Raw genomic sequence first — 21,632 nt, 5'->3', positions numbered from 1 at the left:
AAGAAATGCAAATCAAAACTACAATGAGGTATCACTTCACACTGGTCAGAATGGCCATCATTAGTAAGTATACAAATAACAAATGCTGGAGACGGTGTGGAGAAAAGGGAACCCTCTTTCACTTCTGGTGGGAATGTAAATTGGTACAACCGCTATGGAAAAGAGTACGGAAGTTCCTCAGAAAACTAAATAGAGAACTACTACATGATCCAGCAATCCCACTCCTGAGTATATATCCAGAGAAAACGCATAGTTTGAAAAGATACATGAACCCCAAATGTTCACTGTAACACTATTTAAAACAGCCAACACATGGAAGCAACCTAAATGTCCATCAAGAGAGGAACGGATAAAGAAGACGTGTTTTTTTTTATATACACAATAAAATATGATTTAGCCATAAAAAAGAATGAAATAATGCCATTTGCAGCAACATGGATGCAACCAGAGAGTCTCGTACTAAGTTAAGTCAGACAGAAAGAGAAAGACAAATACCATATGATATCACTTTTATGAGGAATCTAAAATGTGGCACAAATGAAACCATCTATAAAACAGAAAGAGACTCAAAGACATGGAAAACGGACTTGTGGTTTCCAATGGGGAGGGAGTGGGATGGACTGGCAGTTTGGGGTTAGTAGATGCAAACCAGTACCTTTAGAATGGATAAAACAACAAGGTTCTGCTGTATAGTACAGGGAACTACATTCAATCTCTTGAGACAGAACATGACGGAAGATTAAGTGAGAAAAAGAATGTGTGTGTGTGTGTGTGTGTGTGTGTGTGTGTGTCTGGATCACTATGCTGTACAGCAGAAATTGGCACAACACTATAAATCAACTCTAATTTAAAAAAAGAAAAAAGGAGTTCCCGTCGTGGCGCAGTGGTTAACGAATCCGACTAGCAACCATGAGGTTGCGGGTTCGGTCCCTGCCCTTGCTCAGTGGGTTAACGATCTGGCGCTGCCGTGAGCTGTGGTGTAGGTTGCAGACGCGGCTCGGATCCCGCGTTGCTGTGGCTCTGGCATAGGCCGGTGGCTGCAGCTCCAATTCGACCCCTAGCCTGGGAATTTCCATGTGCCGCGGGAGTGGCCCAAAGAAATAGCAAAAAAAAATAAATAAAAAAAAGAAAAAAGGAGTTCCCGTCGTGGCGCAGTGGTTAACGAATCCGACTAGGAACCATGAGGTTGCGGGTTCGGTCCCTGCCCTTGCTCAGTGGGTTAACGATCCGGCGTTGCCGTGAGCTGTGGTGTAGGTTGCAGACGCGGCTCGGATCCCGCGTTGCTGTGGCTCTGGCATAGGCCGGTGGCTGCAGCTCCAATTCGACCCCTAGCCTGGGAATTTCCATGTGCCGCGGGAGTGGCCCAAAGAAATAGCAAAAAAAAAAAAAAAGAAAAAAAAAAAAAAAATAATAAAATTAAATTAAAAAAAGAAAAAGAAAAAATCATAGAGATAATCTCAACAAGACTTACCATTAAAACTGGATTAATAAGGGAAAGGGAAGAAGCAAAATGACACAGAAGCTTCTAACTTGGGTGAGAGAGTACAGGAAGAAAAACAGATTAAGAAGGAACAGGGCACTATTTAAGAGAGCAAGTACTTATCAAGGACATAGCATTCCATTTTAGGCATTCTGAATTAGCAATACTTGTAAGACATGAAAATACAAGTCAAAATTCACATCTGGAAACACTGATTTTTGAGTTTTAGATATAAGAAAGAAGCAAAGAAGAAACGAAACCACAAAATGTATTTAATGGGTAGTGGTTAAAATTACTACAGAAGGGATTAACCAAAAAAAAAAAAAAAACCCCACAAGCTGAGGGAACAAGACCTACTGGACAAGCAAAAAGAGAATAAGATGACTGAAAGAAGCAATTCAAGAGAAGAACCATGAGAATGTTATTTTATAAGGAGAAGTTTCGAAGAGGGAATGGTTAAGAGGGTTGAGTGCCTAAAAAAAAATCAAATAAGGAAAGTTCTAAGTTCTTTAGACTCAGGAATTATTAGGTCATTTCAGTGAGCTTTAAAGAATTTTAGTGGCAAAACAGAAGGAAAAGTAGATGTTGTTGGGGAATAACATGAGAAATCATCTCAAAAAAATTCCAACCTCAAAAGGTTTGTCTAAGTTTAGACTATAGTCTATTAGAAACCATTTCCCACTGAAAGCAACCAGAGCTTTTCGGAGTTAATTCCAAAGTGAGATAGTAATGTATAGATAGGATGAGCCTAGGAACATCTCTTTGACTAAAAAGGGAAGAATCTTTCAACGACTTACTGGAGTTAGATCAAAAGGATACAAGTGCCTAAGTATTTCATTCTTTTTGATGTTAATATAAATGGAATCATTTTCTTTCTGGATTGTTCATTGCTAGTGTATAGAAATACAACTTAAATATGAAAACTGATATATTAGACTTCATCAAAATTAAAAACTTTTGTGTATCAAAGGACACAATCCAGAGAGTAAAAAGATACCACAGAATGGGAGAAAATACTTGCAAATCACATTATCTAGAATATATGAAAAACTCCTACAATTCAACTACCAAAAGACAAAATACCCAATTAAAAAATGGGGAAAGGATTTAAATAGACACTCCTCCAAGGAAGATACACAAATAGCCAATAAGAACAAGAAAAAATACTCAACATCATCAGTCACTGGAAAAATACAAATCAAAACCACAATGAGAAGTAAATTAGGAATCTGGGATTAACATACATACTACCTTATATAAAAGAGATAACCAACAAAAACCTACTACATAACACAAAAAACTATAATCAGTATTTTATAATAACCTATAATAGAAAAGAATCTGAAGCATATAATACTGAATCACTTTGTTGTACTCCTGAACATTATAAGTCAATTATACTTAAAAAAGTCAAAACCACAATGAATGTAATGTACAACATGATAAATATAATTAACACTGCTATATGTAATATATGAACGCTAAGTGAATAGTCTCAAGAGTTCTCATCACAAGAAAAAAACTTTTCTCCATTTTCTTAAGTTGGTATCTATATGAGATGATGGATGCTCACTAAACTTATAATAATATCATGGTATAAGTCAAATCATTATGCTGTATACCTTAAAAATATACAGTCCTGGAGTTCCCATCGTGGCGCAGTAGAAACGAATCCTACTAGGAACCATGAGGTTGTGGGTTCGGTCCCTGGCCTTGCTCAGTGGGTTAAGGATCTGGCGTTGCCATGAGCTGTGGTGTAGGTCGCAAACTCGGCTCAGATCTGGTGTTGCTGTGGCTCTGGCAAAGCCCAGGAGCAACAGCTCGGATTAAACCCCTAGCCTGGGAACCTCCATATGCCACAGGTGTGGCCCTAAAAGGACAAAAAGACCAAGAAAAAAAAAAAAAAATATATATATATATACACACAGTCCTGTATGTCAGTTATATCTGAGCAATACTGGAAGGAAAAAAACCACAATATTATATCACATTACAGTGACTAGGATAGCTATGGTTCGAAGAAAAGAACAAATGTTGGAGAGAACTTAGAAACCTCGTGCGTTGCTAGTGGGGATGAAAATGGGTGCAGCCTCTGTGAAAAACAGGTTGGTGATTCCTCAAAAGGATAAAACACGGAATCTCTACATGATCTAGCAAATCCATTTATTTCTAGGTACAACTCAAAAGAACTGAAAGCAGGAACTCAGATGCTCATATGACAACAGCCAAAAAGTAGAAACAAACCAATTGTCAATCAACAGAAGAACAGATAAACAATGTGTTACTTACATACAATGGACTATTATTCAGCAATTTTAAAAAATGAAGTTCTGGAGTTCCTGTGTGGCTCAGCAGAAACAAATGTGACTAGTAACCATGAGGACACCAGTTCGATCCCTGGCCTTGCTCAGTGGGTTAAGGATCCGGTGTTGCCAAGAGCTGTGGTGTGGTTCACAAACGCAACTCAGATCTGGCATGGCTGTGGCTGTGGCGTAGGCCAGTGGCTATAACTCTGATTTGACCCCTAGCCCGGGGACTTCCATATGCCTCGGGTGCAGCCCTAAAAAGACAAAAAAAAAAAAAGTTCTGATACATGCTATAACAAGGATGAACCTTGAAAACATTGCTAGGTGAAATAAACCAGACACCAAAGGTCAAATATCTATGATGCCACTGGCATGAAATATCTAGAATAGGCAAATTCACTGAGGCAGAAAGCACACCAGGGACTGGAGGGAAGGGCAATGGGGAGATATGCCTTAATGAATATAGAGAGTTTCTGTTTGGGGTGAAACAGGTAATAGATGCATGACACTGTTAATGTACCTAATGCCACTGAATTACACACTTTAAAATGATAAAATTGTAAAGTTTATGTTATGCATATTTTAAGACATAAAAAATTTTAAGGTAGTTATTGAAATATAAAATAAATAATTTTTGAAAAGGATTCAGGTACTAACCTTAAAGATCCTGTCATAAGCTTAACTGTGGGAGTTCCCATAGTGGTGCAGTGGTTAACGAATCCGACTAGGAACCATGAGGTTGCGGGTTCGGTCCCTGCCCTTGCTCAGTGGGTTAACGATCCGGCGTTGCCGTGAGCTGTGGTGTAGGTTGCAGACGCGGCTCGGATCCCGCGTTGCTGTGGCTCTGGCGTAGGCCGGTGGCTACAGCTCCGATTCGACCCCTAGCCTGGGAACCTCCATATGCTGCAGGAGCGGCCCAAGAAATAGCAACAAACAACAACAACAACAACAACAACCAAAAGACAAAAGACAAAAAAAAAAAAAAAAAGAAACAGAGAGAGGAGGTCATGTGAAGATGGAGGCAAAGATGGAATTATGCGGCTACCAAAATCAAAGACCTGAGGCTGGAAGAGAAAAAGATTCTTTCCTAGAATTTTCAGAGCAACATGGCCCTGCTAACACCTTGATTTTGGACTTCTAGCCTCTAGAACTATATGGGAATAAATTTCTGTGGTTTTAAGCCACCAAGTTTCTGGTGACCTGTTATGGCAAACCTAGGAAAGTACCACAGATTTTAGTACACTGAAGTGGTGTGCTGCTGAAATAAATACCTAAAAGCGTAGGAGTAGCTTTGGAATTGGGAAATGGGTAGAGCATGGGTGGATTTTGAGAAGCATCACAGAAAAAGTCTAGACTGCCTTGAAGAAGTGGCTGTTACACCAATTCTAATGATAAAGAAGTGGGGAGCAAAAAAAAGACAGCGTCTATTACCTCAGGGAATACACGTACCATGAACAGAATTTTGGAAAAACACATTTAAGGTGCTTCTGGTAAGACCTCAGAGGGAAATGAAGAATACATTACTGGGAACCAGATGATGATCCTTGTTATAAAGGAGCAGAAAACTCAGCTGAACTGTGCTCTATTGTTGGATAGATGGCAGAAAAAAACTTGGAAGCAATAAACTTGGATATTCAGCTAAGGAGATTTCTAAGCAAAATGTAGTGAGCCTGCCCCCACCCCCCCCCAGTCCGGTGCTTACTGTAATAAGAGAGGAAAAAGCTAAAGTGAAGATGAAACTGTTAGGCAAAAATGAAACAGCTCTTAATGATTTGGGAAGTTCTCAGCCTATCCAGATTGCAAAGGATGCTAAAATTGGGAAATTCACTGTAAGAAGTGTGCTCTAGAAAGAGGGCCAAGGGTGTGTGGCTGGGCAACCTTTTGGTGAAGATATTAGGAGTGTGACTCATGGACCCAATTATTCACCCCAACTTAAGTCAGGAATAGGGATGGGGTTATCCAGGAGAGATCTGTGAAGAACTCTCTTGTCTAACTACATGAATACCTTTAATATATAGAGGAGATTTACAAAGTTTCTAAGCATTATTTAACCAGAAAAAAACCCTGCCAGCCTGTTTTTAAAGGTACAAAGACTAGAAAAAGTGAAAGAAATTTTCAGACTTCTGGAATCCTATGGGCAGGAAAGAGCTACTAAAGCTACTCATTTGGAGTTCTCTTGTCTCACAGCAGGTTAAGGATCCAGCATTGCATGTTACTGCTGCTCTAGTGCAGGTTTTTTGTCTTTTTTGCCATTTCTTGGGCCGCTCCAGCGGCATATGGAGGTTCCCAGGCTAGGGGTCGAATCGGAGCTGTAGCTGCCAGCCTACGCCAGAGCCACAGCAACGCGGGATCCGAGCTGCATCTGCGACCTACACCACAGCTCACGGCAACGCCGGACCGTTAACCCACTGAGCAAGGGTTGGGACCGAACCCCCGCAACCTCATGGTTCCTAGTCGGATTCGTTAACCACTACACCACGACAGGAACTCCTCTAGTGCAGGTTTGATCCCTGGCTCCCGGAATTTCCATGTGCCATGGGCGCAGCCAAAAATAAAAATAAAATAAAATAAAGTTGGAGTTCCTGTCGTGGCTCAGCGGAAACAAATCTGACTAGCATCCATGAAGAAGCAGGTTCAATCCTTGGCCTTGCTCAGTGGTTTAAGGATGAGCTGTGGTGCAGGTCACAGACATGATTCAGATCCCACCTTGGCTATGGCTGTGGGACAGGCCAGCAGCTACAGCTCCGATTCAACCCCTAGCCCGGGAACCTCCATATGCTGTAAGTGTGGCCCTGAAAAGACAAAATAAAATAAATTAAATTAAATTATTAGCTACAAACAGGTACTCTCTTTAAGAAAAAGAAAAATAAATCTAAAGACAGAGCCACAAACACAAAGGCAAATATTAGAGAAGTAGGCCCAAGCAGGGGTCCACAGTGCCTCCATGGACCCAGGGGGCAGAAGGTCAAGTCTGAAAGTTATTCTCAGGCCTTGAAACCTAATGAATTTTTGTCCTGGTGGGTTTTGAACTTCACTAGGAATAGTGATCCCTTTATTCCTTTCATTTTCTTCTTTTTGGAATGGCAATGTCTACCCAAAGCCTGTTCCACAACTGTATTTTGGAAGCAGAAAACTTGTTTTCTGGTTTCACAGATACATATGTAAAGAGAAATTTTACTCCAGACGATTGTATGTAGAGTCATACTTATATCTAACTTAGATGGATGATGTATGAGATTTGGGAGTTTTTGAGTTGATACCTAGATAAGGTTTTGCACTTAAATATTCATATTGTAATTGAGTTGAGACTTTGGGGAATGTTGAGATGAGGTGAATGTATTTTGCATACAGGATGGATATGAAGTTTTGGGGACAAGAGGGCTGACTGTAGTGGACTGAATTGTGGCTCCTAAAAGATATGTCCACCCAGAACCTTAGAATGTGTGCAGAATGTTTGCACATGTATTTCAGGTAAGAATCTTGAGATGAGATCATCCTGAATTTGGACAGACCTTAAATCCAATGAAGAATATCCTTAGAAGAGACTGAAAAAACACAGAAGGCAGCCACATGAAGATGGAGGCAAAAATTTGAGTTATTCTGTCACAAATCAAGTAACAAATCAATTCACCAGACGCTGGAAGAGACAAGAAAGGATTCGTCCCTAGTGCTTTCAGAGAGAACATGGCCTTGCTAACACCTTGATTTCAAACATCTAGCCTCTAGAACTGTGAGAGAACAAATTTCTGCTGTTTTAAACCAAGTTGGTAGTAACTTATTAGAGCAGCCTTAGGAAACTAACCCAGAAAGCCACTGATCAAAAATATGACAAATTTAAACATCCAAAAGAATACTAACCACAGTAGTTTAAATATATCAACTATATTAAAATCCATGAGTTTACAATGATATCCTCTCCCAAACCTCACCATTGGGATTTGCTAAGGGATCAATTCATTCTTTTGAAAATTGCTAAGTAAAGAAAAAAAAAAAAGAATTTACTCAGTTTTTCCTGTACAAATGATATTATGAAGTAATCAAATAATTGATTGTGTGTGTGTGTGTGTCTTCTTAGGGCTGAACCCACAGCACATGGAGGTTCCCAGGCCAGGGGTCTAATTGGAACTGTAGCCACCGGCCTACATCAGAGCCACAGCAACGCAGGATCCGAGCCTCGTCTTTAACCTACACCACAGCTCATGGCAATGCCAGATCCTTTAACCCACTGAGAAGACCAGGGATTGAACCCGTAACCTCATGGTTCTTAGCTGGATTCGTTAACCACTGAGCCACGATGGGAACTCCTCAAGCAATTGATGATTTGAAAGAATTCCAGTGAATATAGGAGAAATGACAGAAAATCATTCTTCCAACAAAATAATGGATCAAGGCAACAATCATCAATGGCTGATAAATGTATTAGGTGAAAAGTTAAGAAGAAACTATGTTTGGATCCTGCTAACAGACCATAAACTGATCAATTTTAGTATCTCAGAGTCCCATTGTGGCTTAGCAGTAACAAACCTGATTAGTATCCATGAAGACGTGGGTTCAATCCTTGGCCTTGCTCAATGGGTTAAGGATCCAGTGTAGCAGTGAGCTGTGGTGTAGGTCATAGATGAGGCTTGGATCCCAAGTTGCTGTGGCTGTGGAGTAGGCTGGCAGCTGCAGCTCAGAGTCGACCCCTAGCCTGGGAACTTCCACATGACACAGGTGCATCCCTAAAATACCAAAAAAAGGAGTTCCCGTCGTGGCGCAGTGGTTAACGAATCCAACTAGGAACCATGAGGTTGCAGGTTCGGTCCCTGCCCTTGCTCAGTGGGTTAACGATCCGGCGTTGCCATGAGCTGTGGTGTAGGTCATAGACGAGGCTTGGATCCCAAGTTACTGTGACTGTGGAATAGGCTGGCAGCTGCAGCTCAGAGTCGACCTGAGAACTTCCACATGACACAGGTGCATCCCTAAAAAACCAAAAAAAAAAAAAAAAGTACATATCCTGAAATAATGCAATAAGAATTCATAGCATCATTTAATAGAGTGACTATACATCCTAATTAGTCCAGGACAGTCCCAGTTCATGGCTATTGACCCAATGTAATTCTTAAATAGCAACCTTTTCATTCTTAAAATTGTCTGATTGGAAATAAATTATACAATCACTCTATTTATGAATTTTTCTTTCCAAATAAACTGAACCTAAATCTCATAAAGCTTTACCAATTCAAGTTCTCAACCTTGGCTGCAGACTAAAGTCACCTGGGAAATTTTTAAAATACTAATACCTGGAGTTCCCATCATGGCTCAGCAGTTAGCAAACCCGACCAGTATCCATGAGTACAGGTTTGATCCCTGGCCTCGCTCAGGGGGTTAAGGATCCGGCATTGCTGTGAGCTGTGGTGTAGGTCGCAGAAGCAGCTCAGATCTGGCATGGTTGTGGCTGTGGCACAGGCTCAGGTTAGACCCCTAGGCTGGGAACCTCCATACGCTGAGGATGCGGCCCTAAAAATAAAAGGCAAAAAAAAAAAATACTGATACTTACAACCCACCCTATGAATTCTGACTTACATGATCTGAGAATCAGAGTATTTAAAAACTCTCCAGGTAATTCAAAAGTTTCTGCCAAAATAATGACCACACTATATCTATTTTGTGGGAAATGTAAAAGGTAACTGAACATGTTAAATACCACAGAATTCAATCAGCCAAAACCAGAATGTGGAAAATTCTCTTGGACAAATGAGAGAGTTTTTCCAACAAATAAATAGCACAAGAAAAAGTACAGCGGCTGGGAAGGACTGGGGGAGGGGGAAGGAGGAATAAAGTTAACAGAAACTTAAGAGACATACATAAATCAAATGAAATGGTAAACCTTTTTTGGATGGTGACTTCAACAAAACAACTGTAGAAAGACATTTAAAGAATCAGAGAAATGTGAAGTTTCCGATGTAGCCCAATGGGATTAGCTAGGTCTCTGGGGCAGCCAAAAAGAAAAAAAAAACAAATCAGAGAAATCTGAACTGGATTAAGGAACACTTAATTTTGTTAGGTGTAATAGTATTGTGGTTGTTTGCTTTGTTTTGTTTTTAATTCTTACCTGTTAGAAATACATACCAAAGTATTTACAGATTAAACGATGTGATACTTGAGATTTCTTTGAAATTAATTCAACCACAAAAAAAAGAAAGAAGTTAGGTGAGACAGGAATGGCAAAATGTTGGTAACTGTTTAACAGTCAAACCTGGGTTTTAAAAGTATGGGGTTTCGGAGTTCCTGTCATGGCGCAGTGGTTAACGAATCCGACTAGGAACCATGAGGTTGTGGGTTCCATCCCTGCCCTTGCTCAGTGGGTTAACGATCCGGCGTTGCCGTGAGCTGTGGTGTAGGTCGCAGACGTGGCTCGGATCCTGTGTTGCTGTGGCTCTGGCGTAGGCTGGCAGCTGCAGCTCCAATTCAACCCCTAGCCTGGGAACCTCCATATGCCGCGGGAGCGGCCCAAGAAATGGCAAAAAGACAAAAAAAAAAAAAAAAAAAGTATGGGGTTTCATTGTACCAGTCCATATACTTCATACTCTAAATTGATATGGAATTATCAGACATAATAAAAATATTTTACCTATAAGTGTGTAGTATACATGTAAGTATATGTTACATACACAATATATAGACACGTGAGTATGTATGTTATAAGACATATTGGGAAATGTAAAAAAAGATGAACACATACAATCCTTGACCTCAAAGAGTAGCAGGTAGTCTATATGTTGGACAAAAAAGATTTGCTCAGGTACCATCTTTGGTCAAAGGCAGGAAGGCAGCTAGCTCAAGCTTCTATGAAACCAGAAAGATGGTAAGAATGAAAGTAAAATAACATTATAAGTACTCCCTAAGCATAAGAAAGTGGTTGTGGATATACTATTGATAAACACCAGAAACTCTACATAACCTGACTCTGAAAAGCCCATGTTCTTACTGTTATGCTGAGGCATATGAAAACAAATTTTTGTAGGTCAAATGGTCAAATAATAGCAATTCTGTATGGTTCAACCTAATACTATGTTTTAACACCTTTCTTTTTCTTTGGGTAAAATAATTAGAGTTAACTCCTGGAAAAATAATCAGAATATTTAAAGGAAATGTCAGTCTTCTTTAAAAAGTGGTTGGTTTCCTAACACAGAACTCAAAAATTTCTAAATATCCAGAAAAACTGCAAGTTTACATTTATCTACTTATATTTTTAGTATATGATAAAATCATTTGATTTTCTAAGTAGGCCTAAGTTTTATCTTTAAAATTAATAACACCTTAAAAATAAACTTGGGAGTTCCTGTTGTGGCCCAGCAGAATGGCCCAGCAGAAACGAGTCTGACTTGTAACCCAGAGGACGCAGCTTCAATCCCTGGACTTGCTCAGTGGATTAAGGATCCAGCATTGCCATGAGCTGTGGTATAGGCCGCAGATGCGGCTCAAATCTGGCGTTGTTGTGGCTATGGTGTAGGTCTGTGGCTACAGCTCTGATTGGACCCCTGCCTACGAACCTCCACATGCCTCGGGTAAGGACATAAAAAGACAAAAAATAAATAAACACTTGAGTTGCAAAGACATATTTAAAGGTTATCTTAAGATATAATTCTTAGGTAAAAAGTTGACTTGAGGAGTTCCCACTGCAATACAGTGGGTTAAGGATCCGGTGTTGCTACAGCTGTGGCATAGGTCACAGCTGTGGCTCTAATTCAGTCCCTCGCCCAGGATATTCAACACGCCTTGGGTGCAGCCAAAAAAAAAAGCTACCTTAATGTCTCCTGAGAAGTAATTTAGTGATTTACATCCATTTGATTTAAATGTAATTCAATGTTAGAGCTTCCCTTGTGGCTCAGCGGCCCAATACAGCCTCCATGAAGATGCAGGTTTGATCCCTGGCCTCATTCAGGTGGGTTAAGAATTCCAGCTTTGCCGCTAAGTGTGAGGTAGGTCGCAGATACAGCTTGGATCTGGTGTTGCCACGGCTGTGGCCTAGGTCCAATTCAGCCCCTAGCCAGGGAACTTCCATATGCTGCAGGTGCGGCTGTAAAAACATAAATAAATTTTTTAAAATTCATAAAAATTCAATGTTTTGGCTTTTTTCTTTTTGCTTTGGCTGTGGCATTTGAAAGTTCCTGGGCGCGGGATGGAACCCAAGCCACAGCTGTAACTAGAGCCACAGCACTGGCAACTCAGGATCCTTAACCCACTGAACCCTAGGGAACTCCTTAATGTTATTTTAACAAAAAGTCACAAATAATGAATTCCAGACCCATAGTATTATTTTCATATATTACCATATATCATATATTAATAATTAATGTATACGTTTCTTCATTACCGCATGTTGTTATAATGAATTCTAATCTATACTATTTATCACATACAATTCTTCAAGTGGCACTTGACCATGGTTTAGCCTATTACATCATGATCTTGAGCTCTCTCTGTGTTGCAATTCCTCTTTATAAAATAGTAAATAGTGACAGTAATAGTGACTACTAGTTACTGAATTAATAAGGATTTAAAAAAATATAAAACATAGGAGTTCCTGCTATTGCACAGTGGGTTAAGAATCCAATTGCTTCACTTTGGGTCACTGTAGAGGCATGTATTCAATCCCTGGCCTGGTGCAATGGGCTAAAAGATCCTGTGTAGGTCACAGCTGCAGCTGCAGATTCAATCTGGCCCAGGAAATTCCATATGCTGCAGGTGTGGCCCTAAAAATTTTTTAAATAAAGAATAAGCATATATATATATATATATTTCACATATAAAATATTTAGACTAATATCTGGAACTTAAATGTTTATAGATATCAAGTACTGTCATTACTTACAGAAGCCTCTGCTAGTTACAAGATGGGCACTGTGAACACAATTCAGGACCATTGTCAACACTAGAATGGTCTCTTCAAAATGCTCTCTATATAAAGAGCCAAAGCACTGTTAAAGCAGAAGACTTACAGTGTGTACGTGTGCACCACAAATATTTTTTAGTGATAGGTACTACTGTGTTTTTAAGCAACACCTTTAGCAACAAGACAAAAGATAAAAAGTTCGTTAAGGAATTAAGAGGGATCAGCCTTTTGCAATTATTTTATTATAAAATATTAAAATAACAAATCCAAAACAAAAACTTCTCCATAATCCTATCACAGTGTTTTCATGTGTTCATGTTATTTTCTATTCCTTGTCTACATGCATGTTCAGTTTTTACATATTTACAGTAACAATATAGATTACATTTTCACTTAACATTATACCTTGAGTATTTCCCATTTTGCAAAGTTTTCCCCTAGTCTCCCTTTCCTTCTCAACTCCACCTGCTAAATGTAATCAAGGGTAACGGCCTGACGTGTCCTCCACAACTTTCTCCAAGCTCATACATATACAAGTATAGACATATATATGAAAAGAAGAGAAAGATCAGTTTGTTTTTACAAATACTGAAGCATATTACTTATACACATGATTTCTCTTTCTTCTAATCATACCAAACATACATATCTAAATACACAGAAAAGTTTAAGTATAAAAATGGATACAACTTATTAGATCACATAATAACATATACACTTATAAAAGTTATTATCTTGAATGTAAACTTTGAAAAGATAAAGAGATTTCACAAAAAAAAATATGGGCACCAGATTTAGTGAGATCTCATGCTTTGTAACAGTTTATTGTTAATAGTCATGCATAAAATAATCCCACTATTTACAAGCCTACCTAATGAACTTTAAAACTTATTTCAGAAAATAAAAATTTTACAGTCTTAAAAAAGCACATAAATAGCATCTCAAAAAATATCCTGACTTTAAAGTAAGAGAATGTGAGCTCTGTGGATATAATTCTGGCCTTCATATGAACTTGGTTCTTTCTACAGCAGAGATGACAAATGGACATAGATATAGTGCTGACCCACCCAAATATTCAGCTTCCCCATGTTTACGATTGAGGGGCTAGCATTTAGATACATTCTGAATACAATAAAATCAATCATTAACACCTATTGTCCTAAGTGCCCACAAACATAAAAATAAGACACCAGGCAGACCTACAAAGAATTTAAGGTTGTTAACGCAATGGTTTTAAAACACACTCTCCCATCTAACCATAATCCAGAATAATCAGAAGATCCTTAAATCTGAATCAGAAGAGAACTTGGTGTATATAAAGGGTAATATGAAAATTAACAGAAGGTCTCCAAATCACAAACCAGGTACACAAGCCACAGAATCTCTAACGTAAGAGGACAACCTCTCTTACCAAAAATAAATAAATAAATAAATAAGTCTTCTGAGTTCCTATTATGTGGAGATCACAGGTGTGGAAGATGAAAAAAAAGCTCTATAATGGCCCTACCGTTACGGAATTCACAATTTAACAGGAGAGTCAAAACATATAATTCTAAATGATCATAAACACCATATACCATAGCAGAATGCCTAGCATATAGTTCATCAACTAGTACAGGTACTCAACAACTTTTTGTGACTTATGATTATAAAGGTCAAAGGCAGTAAGCATCATAAACACAATACCACGTCACCCATGCAATTTTAGAATAAGTAATCTAAATTTATCATCTAGGCCTATTTAACCATCTCAAGACAAACATATTATTTTAAAAGATATTGTACGTTTGAATACAGTCTCCATTAATCTGCTTGGAGCATGTACATAGAATCCACACAAAGGGAATCCACATCAATGCACGCACACAAGCACACACACAAATAAAATGAGGGAGAAAAGCACGTGTACCATTTAAGACAACTCTGAACATTCTAACCGAATATCAAAAACAAAATGGATTATGGAGCCTAAAAGTCACTGACTGTAACCTTCCTCCACAATAAAACTGGTAAAATGATGGGGAAAACCTGTACAAGTTCTGTGTATAGCATGTGTTGTTATAAAACAATGAAGTTTAGGGTGCTACTAGCGTGGCACCTTTTTTTGTTTGTTTGTCTTTTTGCCTTTCCTAGGGCCACTCCCTTGGCATATGGAGGTTCCCAGGCTAGGGGTCGAATCGGAGCTGTAGCTGCCGGCCTGCACCAGAGCCACAGCAATGCAGGATCTGAGCTGCGTCTGTGACCTACACCACAGCTCACGGCAACGCCGGATCCCTAACCCACTGAACAAGGCCAGGGACCGAACCGCAACATCATGGTTCCTAGTCGGATTCGTTATCCACTGCGCCACGATGGGAATCCAAGTGTGGCACCTTTTAAGTGTATTAGAAGAGAAGGAAGTATTTAAAATCTAGCTGAATTTGTTACTGAAGTGCATAGGTGTTTTCTAGAACATTCTCTCTTATACAGTGAATGACAACAGCAATTGGAGTCAGAGACCTCCTTGAATAAATACTACACACCTAAAATAATTCATTCTATATAATTTAATTGGTGGACCACATGCCATATGCCTTTACTCAAGCATAACGAGGATCCAGTTTAAGACTGGCTCACAGCTTGAAGAACAATTTAAAATTTCAAAACACAGGCACTCCGGGAGTTCCTATTGTGGCTCAGCATTAACGAACACAACTAGTATCCATGAGGATGCAGATTTGATCCCTGGCCTTGCTCAGTGGGTTAAGGATCCAGGTTGCCGTGGGCTGTGGTGTAGGTCACAGACGCAGCTGGGATTTGGCATTGCTGCAGCTGTGGAGTAGGCCAGCAGCTACAGCTCCAACCCCTAACCTGGGAACTTCCATAAGCCACAGGTGTGGCCCTAAAAAAAAAAAACAGGAAAAATAAATAAATAAATAAGCAATCCATAACCAATATTTATACTAAGTGAACTATTTGAACATACTATTACACTGCTTAAATTGTCTTATGAGCACGAGGAAGACCTAATATGTTACCTCTAAGGCCATCCACATTAAATTTTAATTGCTCAATCCTACAATTAAATGCATTAAAATAAGAACTGATGAATGGATGAAGTAATAGATGTGGATAAATATGTGATACAAGTATTGTAAAATGTTAATGGTAGAATCTAGGTGGTGGATGTTATGGACACGCCATCAATTTTTTCAGTTTTGCTATTTGAAAACATTTTCCTAATAAATTGTGGAAAAAACATTAATTAACACTTCCTTGGTTATTTATCAGTTAAGCTTTTTAAGGAGGGAAACTTTTTTTTTTTTTGTCTTTTCTAGGGCCGCTCCCGCAGCATATGGAGGTTCCCAGGCTAGGGGTCTAATCAGAGCTGTAGCTGCCTGCCTATGCCAGAGCCACAGCAACGTGGGACCCGAGCCGCGTCTGCTCACAGCTCACAGCAACGCTGGATCCTTAACCCACTGAGCGAAGCCAGGGATCAAACCTGCAACCTCACGATTCGTTAACCACCTCAGATTCGTTAACCACTGAGCCACGACGGGAACTCCTGAGAGAAACATTTTAAAACATCCTTTGTGGCGGCCAACACAAGCGCTGTAGTTGGGACAAATGTGGATTCAAATCCTAGCTCACCTGCTTAACAAACAATCTGACCTTAAGTACTTCACCCCTCTACGTCTACATTTCCTCATCTGTAAAATGGGTTTTACATCATGAATGTGAACTTTAATTCTTCCTGTAAAGCACAGTGCCAGGCACATAATAAGCCCTCAAAATGTTAGCTGTAATACCAATACGAATTTGCTAATTTTATGATAAATAAAAAGGGCATCCTCAGTAAAGACTCAGCAGTAAATTTTTTAAGCAGTTGGCTTAACACTAACTTGGTCACTTTGATATCTCCAAAAATGAAGATTCTTGACAGGGAACTGATTGCTTAACACTAAGGGGGAGCAGGAAGATAAAAGAAAAATCTGAAAAATACTGCTCAATCAATATCAGAGTATTATCCTCCATCTGAAAAAAATCATTCAGAATTAGATGAGAAAAGTTTCAAGACAAACTTTAAAATGCACTCAACAGCTCCTATGTAGAACTGGCTTCACCTCTGCAGGTAGGCTGGGTACATCCTTGTTATGACAAAACTTGTCATACCCGTCTACGTTTTTAATTGTTGGTAAAGAGGCTAGACTAGAACATGACATTTATAGTTGCCAAAATCTTTCCCTCAATCAGGACATGCCAACGACCCCACTTCTTTTCAGGTAAGCACACCACCTCTGTCTACCTTGGTCCTGATAACGGTTATGGGGGGGAGGGGAAAGGAGGCAAGCAGATGAATTCGCGATATTATTACTGAAGAACCCTCTTAGTTATCCCTCAAAAGACCCCTCCACGACTTATTCCCGCCACCACCACCCCCACCTGACCTCTCTCCTGTTAAACTTCCAGACTCTGGTTTACTAAAGATGCACTTAAGTATCTGACACCTTTTCTCCCCTGGCCCAGATAACCCACCCCCAGTGCTGGAAAATTAAAAATACACAAACAACAGCCCCCGCCCCTCCCCCTCCCAACCAGCAGCAAATCTTTGTCCCACCTGCCGAAAGACCACTCTCAGCGCGCTCCAGACCCAAGGTTGCCCCAGTCCTGCCCGCAACCTTTCCGCAAGCGGGCCTTGGCGACTCCTCCACGAGCCTACGCTTGGCCCATTCCTGGCCCCGGCCCGGGGACGCGGCCCCCGCCCCGCCCCGCCCCCCGCCGCCCGAGTTCTGCCTCACCTCACCTACCCTCTTTCGGGGGCTGGACTCCACCTCTCTCTCCGCCATGTTGGGCCCCGCTCGGAACCGCTGCGGCTCCCAGCGCGATAGCGGCGGAACCTCTCGGGCCCCCGGCCCCCGCCCACACTGCAGGCACGGCCGCCTCGCGGCAGCTTCCCAGGACCTGGCCGGGCCTGGAGCTGAGAGTGGGGAGGGGGCGGATGCCGCGCGCCGGGTCGGAGATCTGGAGATCCCACGGGTGCGCGCGTAGGCGGTAGGGCCTGCCGGGGAAAGGGGGGGCCCGGGACTCGGGGGGTTAATGGCCTCCAAGGGGCCCCGTGAGTAGGATTATTTTCTCTCAGAGAAATTCCTCCGCCTGCGGTTTCTTAAAGGGATCACCAAACCAGCCCCTTGCGCGCGCCCTCGATGCGCAGGCGCACCCTAGGCCCCTCCTTCCTTTCCCACCAAGCCCCCGGTCCTGAGCGTGCGCGTTGAGTGGCCTAGGGTAGGCCAAGTCCTGCAAGTCTCTTTGCTGCCAGCAGCTGCTCCCACCACTCAACTATGGCCGCTTCCTTAAAGGGACCATGACGCAGTGATGAAGGAGGAATGAAAGAAATTAGTGAAAGGGCTATCTGGAGTATTGGGTGAAATGTCAGTGAGAGGTCTAGATCACCATCTTACACCTGACTGCAGAGATACCATTGTAAAAGGGAAATGATGGTGAGCCCAAGTTCACAGTGGACCTCTGAATCTGAAGAATCCCAAGCAATGAGCGTACAAGCCAATTATCTCAAGAAGATCCAGGTTTCTCGCCTTTAGGCCGCCTGATCTGAATTGAAGCACAGAGCGTAGAATATTAAGGGCCAACTCTGATAGCCTAACCTCAAAACCAAATCCTTTGGTGATTTTGAAGACTGAACCAACAACTGGAGATGATTTCTTCAATAGTTATTCATCCTTTGAATATCTAAATCGAGAAGGATCTTAGGAACCATCTACTTTGATGCTCCCAATGGTAAAACCGCAGCCTGGTCAAGGGAAGTAATTTACCCCAAAGCATCTAGAGGCTGGTGTCAAATTAGGATCAAGACTTGAATCACAGCCCTCTAGGCTTTTCAATGCATCAAGCTGTCTTTGAAGCAAGAGATTAATTAATTCATTTTAATCTAGAAGATTAAAAATGAAGGCTAATGATATTTCAAGAAGTTGTAATTATCCTCTGAAGATGTGTGATTTGCAAACATTGCTTGTCCTCGTTCGCCTCCACTGAAAGAGCTTTGAGAATCTGACTTAAAGGATGAGCATCTTGTTCTCTAAGAAAATTGGGAAGTAGATTTGGGTCTATCCTGAAGCCAAAGCTGAGGATGGCTGAAGAAAATTAGGGCTTGATCCAATCCTCTTCATCCATTCCATTGCCCCAGCCTCAGGTAGAAAAAAACTGCCCTAAAGGAGTTCATAAAGATAGCTTAGAGGCAATCATATAAGAAAGAAATGCAAAGAAGTTGCTTCCTGAAAGTCATTCACCATAACAAGAAACATTCAAATGCAAATGAGCAACTCCTAAAATTACAGGATAATGAGATGTAACTTTTGTGTGTCACTTTAACTTTTATATGTTACTTGGTAGATGTTTTGAATCTGAGAAGTTTCCTAATCCATCACGTTTTGCTGAAAACTATCTGTGAGATTGCTGAAAGTTTCCATGCTAGTCTTTGCTTACTCTTGTTCATCTTTAATTACATTTCTGGGTAGGAAAGAGGAGAGAAAGACACTCAGAAAAGTGTTATTTCAGCCCGAATCTAAAAGACATGTCAGTCTTTAGCTCTATGTTAACGACAAGAAAGAATTAAAAAGAGAAGCCAAAAAAAGATAGTTCCGGAGAATATTGGTACATGAAAGGTCTAGTCATTTCCACTTGTTTTATTGGCAAGTGGAATACTCCCGTCTAAAAAAAAAATGTGGTAGCTTAAAATGGAGTTGCTAAATTTGAAGTGGAAATAAGGAACCCATAAGCTTGCTCACCCAGCTTCCCCTTGCCCTCACTGTTCTCTGACTTTTATGCCTGCTCCCACTGTTAGAGAAGTATTGTGTTTATTAGAACACAGTTTAAAGCCATTAACTTCATCCATTTAAATATGGAACAACTGAGGCCCAGAAAATGTGACTTGCTTGAGATCGCACAAAGGATTAGGAACAATGTCAGGACTGGAACAGACAGCCTAGGGCTGTCTCCTATATCAGACTGTTTCTCGAGGTATTGGGAATGTGTTGGGTCTTGAACAATAGTCAGGATTTGTGCATTCCAGATAATATACAAGCATACCATGCATGTTCAGAGCAATCATCTATGCAGGGGAAGGAGAAAAGAGAAAACTAATATTTAGTGAACACTGCAAGGTTACTCACATTGTCTGAATTTTACACAAGGATTTGTAGAGGTTACGTGACAGTCCAAAATCCTTCCACAGAGAAGCCAAACCATAGTTCAAAGCCTTTTTCTTTCTAGCCTATGCAAATATATCATAAACTGGAGGTTGCGAATTGGTGGCCTTGCAGACAAATCCTTCCCACAGCCATGTATTTGGTTTGCACTATGTACAGCTTGGTCAGGTTGCTTGCTCTGTGCCTCAGTTTCCTCATCTGTAAAATAAATTGTTGGGAGAATTAGTTAACATCTCTAAATCTCTTAGAATACTTTTGGCTCCTAACACCTAAAGAACATATTATTTTATACATTTTAAAATTTTTTAATTTTAAAAAATTTATTACATTCCAACGTTTAAAATGGGATATTTCACAAATAAATCCAGTTTTATGACTTCTCTTTAAAAAGTAGAATAGGAGTTCTCTTGTGCTGCAGCAGGTTAAGGATCTGGCGTTATTACTGCTGCTGCTTGGGTGGCTGCTGTGCCACAGATTTGATTCCTGGTCCTGGAACTTGCACATGCTGTGGGTACAGTCAAAAAAAAAAAAAAAAAGCAGATTATAATGGTGTAATACTTGGTGACTATCAAACTGATTCATTTTCATTCTCTTTTTAAATTATGTCATTATAGACTGTTGTCTGAAGTGTAGCTCTGAGACTTATTTCCCTTATCAGGAGAGAGTAGATTAGCTTTAGTGGAGAGAGAAATAATTTGCTAAATTTCCTTAATTCTGTTTAACCTATGAAGTTCAGCACATAGTAAGAATCTCGTATTCTCTCACACTCCAGGGGAGATACTCCATCTCGAACAGTTCAGCCATGAAGCTGTGACATAGAAAAGTAAAAGAATAGCCTGACTCTTAATTAAAGGGTAGAGGGAAGAAGGAAGAGATATGAGAGGCAATGATTGAAAGATACATGCCTCTGTCTTCCTGCTCCAGGTCTTCAAAATAGAAAGCATTCTTGCTTTGTTTCTGCTAGGAGTTCCAAATAGAGATGCTTTGCCAACTCTGCCCACAGCAAAAAGCAAACAGCCACCTATGAGTAAAAGGTGATGGCCTGGTATAGTGGGAAGAGAGAGAAGGCCTGCATTTAGCCCCCTCAGAGTATCATTTTTTCCAGAGGTAAATCCAAGTTTCGTGGGCCTTGAGATGGGGGTGGGGAAGAAGTTTTTAAAGAAACAGAACACAAAATTAGATCTAGGATCTTGAAGGAGCTCTGCAAGTGAGCAACCCTTTCCTCCTGTGTGATATCAGATATATCCAGAAGTTCCCACATACCCTGTGGAGGAATAAGGCAGGCAGCCAAGAGAACTGTCTGGCCAAGTATTGGGGGTAGGGAGGTGGGGGGTAGCTCCAAAGATCTTACTGAGCTGGAACCAAAAAGTAGTAACAGCCAGACCTCAGGAAGAACTGTGGTTTGCCTCAAGGCTCTTAGCAAGCCTAGGGAGGGCAAGCCTACAAGATATCCCACTCTCTGACGGACATGTTGCTGAGCATCCAGAGAAGTCAGAGAGCAGTACAAGAACACTAAATGGATCTAAGGTCTCAGGCTTCCTCAACAAGATTATCCTTCCTACACACTAACGTTATCTTTGGGACATGCGCAGAAGTAGATAGAGGCTGTGGGAAAGACTTGGTATTCCTTCCAGAGGGAGGTTATTGCCTAAAGGAATTCTATCCATTAGATTCAAATATGTCTTAAACAAAATTGGACACTTAGATATATTAGATAAACTCTAAGAATGGTAAGAAGAAAGCAAAGCAGGTTGCTGGCATAAAAAGTG

General features: G+C 40.6%; 1 protein-coding gene across 9 annotated transcripts in view; it reads right to left on the bottom strand.

Annotated features, from left to right (window-relative positions):
- Positions 1 to 19,994, bottom strand: part of ZMYM4 (zinc finger MYM-type containing 4) — a 170,141-nt gene extending 150,147 nt beyond the window's left edge. For 2 of the 9 annotated variants that reach the window (XM_021095909.1, XM_021095910.1), the window contains exon 1: positions 17,452 to 17,858. Coding sequence is in view for 3 of the 9 variants with exons in the window: in XM_021095899.1 (XP_020951558.1) it covers positions 17,443 to 17,490 (48 nt within the window). In the remaining 6 variants the exon portion in view is untranslated. Of the gene's footprint in view, positions 1 to 17,261; positions 17,392 to 17,442 lie in introns of those variants that run through there. The other 7 variants (XM_021095904.1, XM_021095899.1, XM_021095900.1 and 4 more) reach the window with 7 other exon arrangements.

The sequence above is a fragment of the Sus scrofa genome, chromosome 6 (genome assembly GCF_000003025.6).
Source record: "Sus scrofa isolate TJ Tabasco breed Duroc chromosome 6, Sscrofa11.1, whole genome shotgun sequence".
Lineage (NCBI taxonomy): Eukaryota > Metazoa > Chordata > Mammalia > Artiodactyla > Suidae > Sus > Sus scrofa.
Note: the sequence above shows the minus strand (reverse complement) of the source record. Positions and strands in the feature narration are given on the sequence as shown.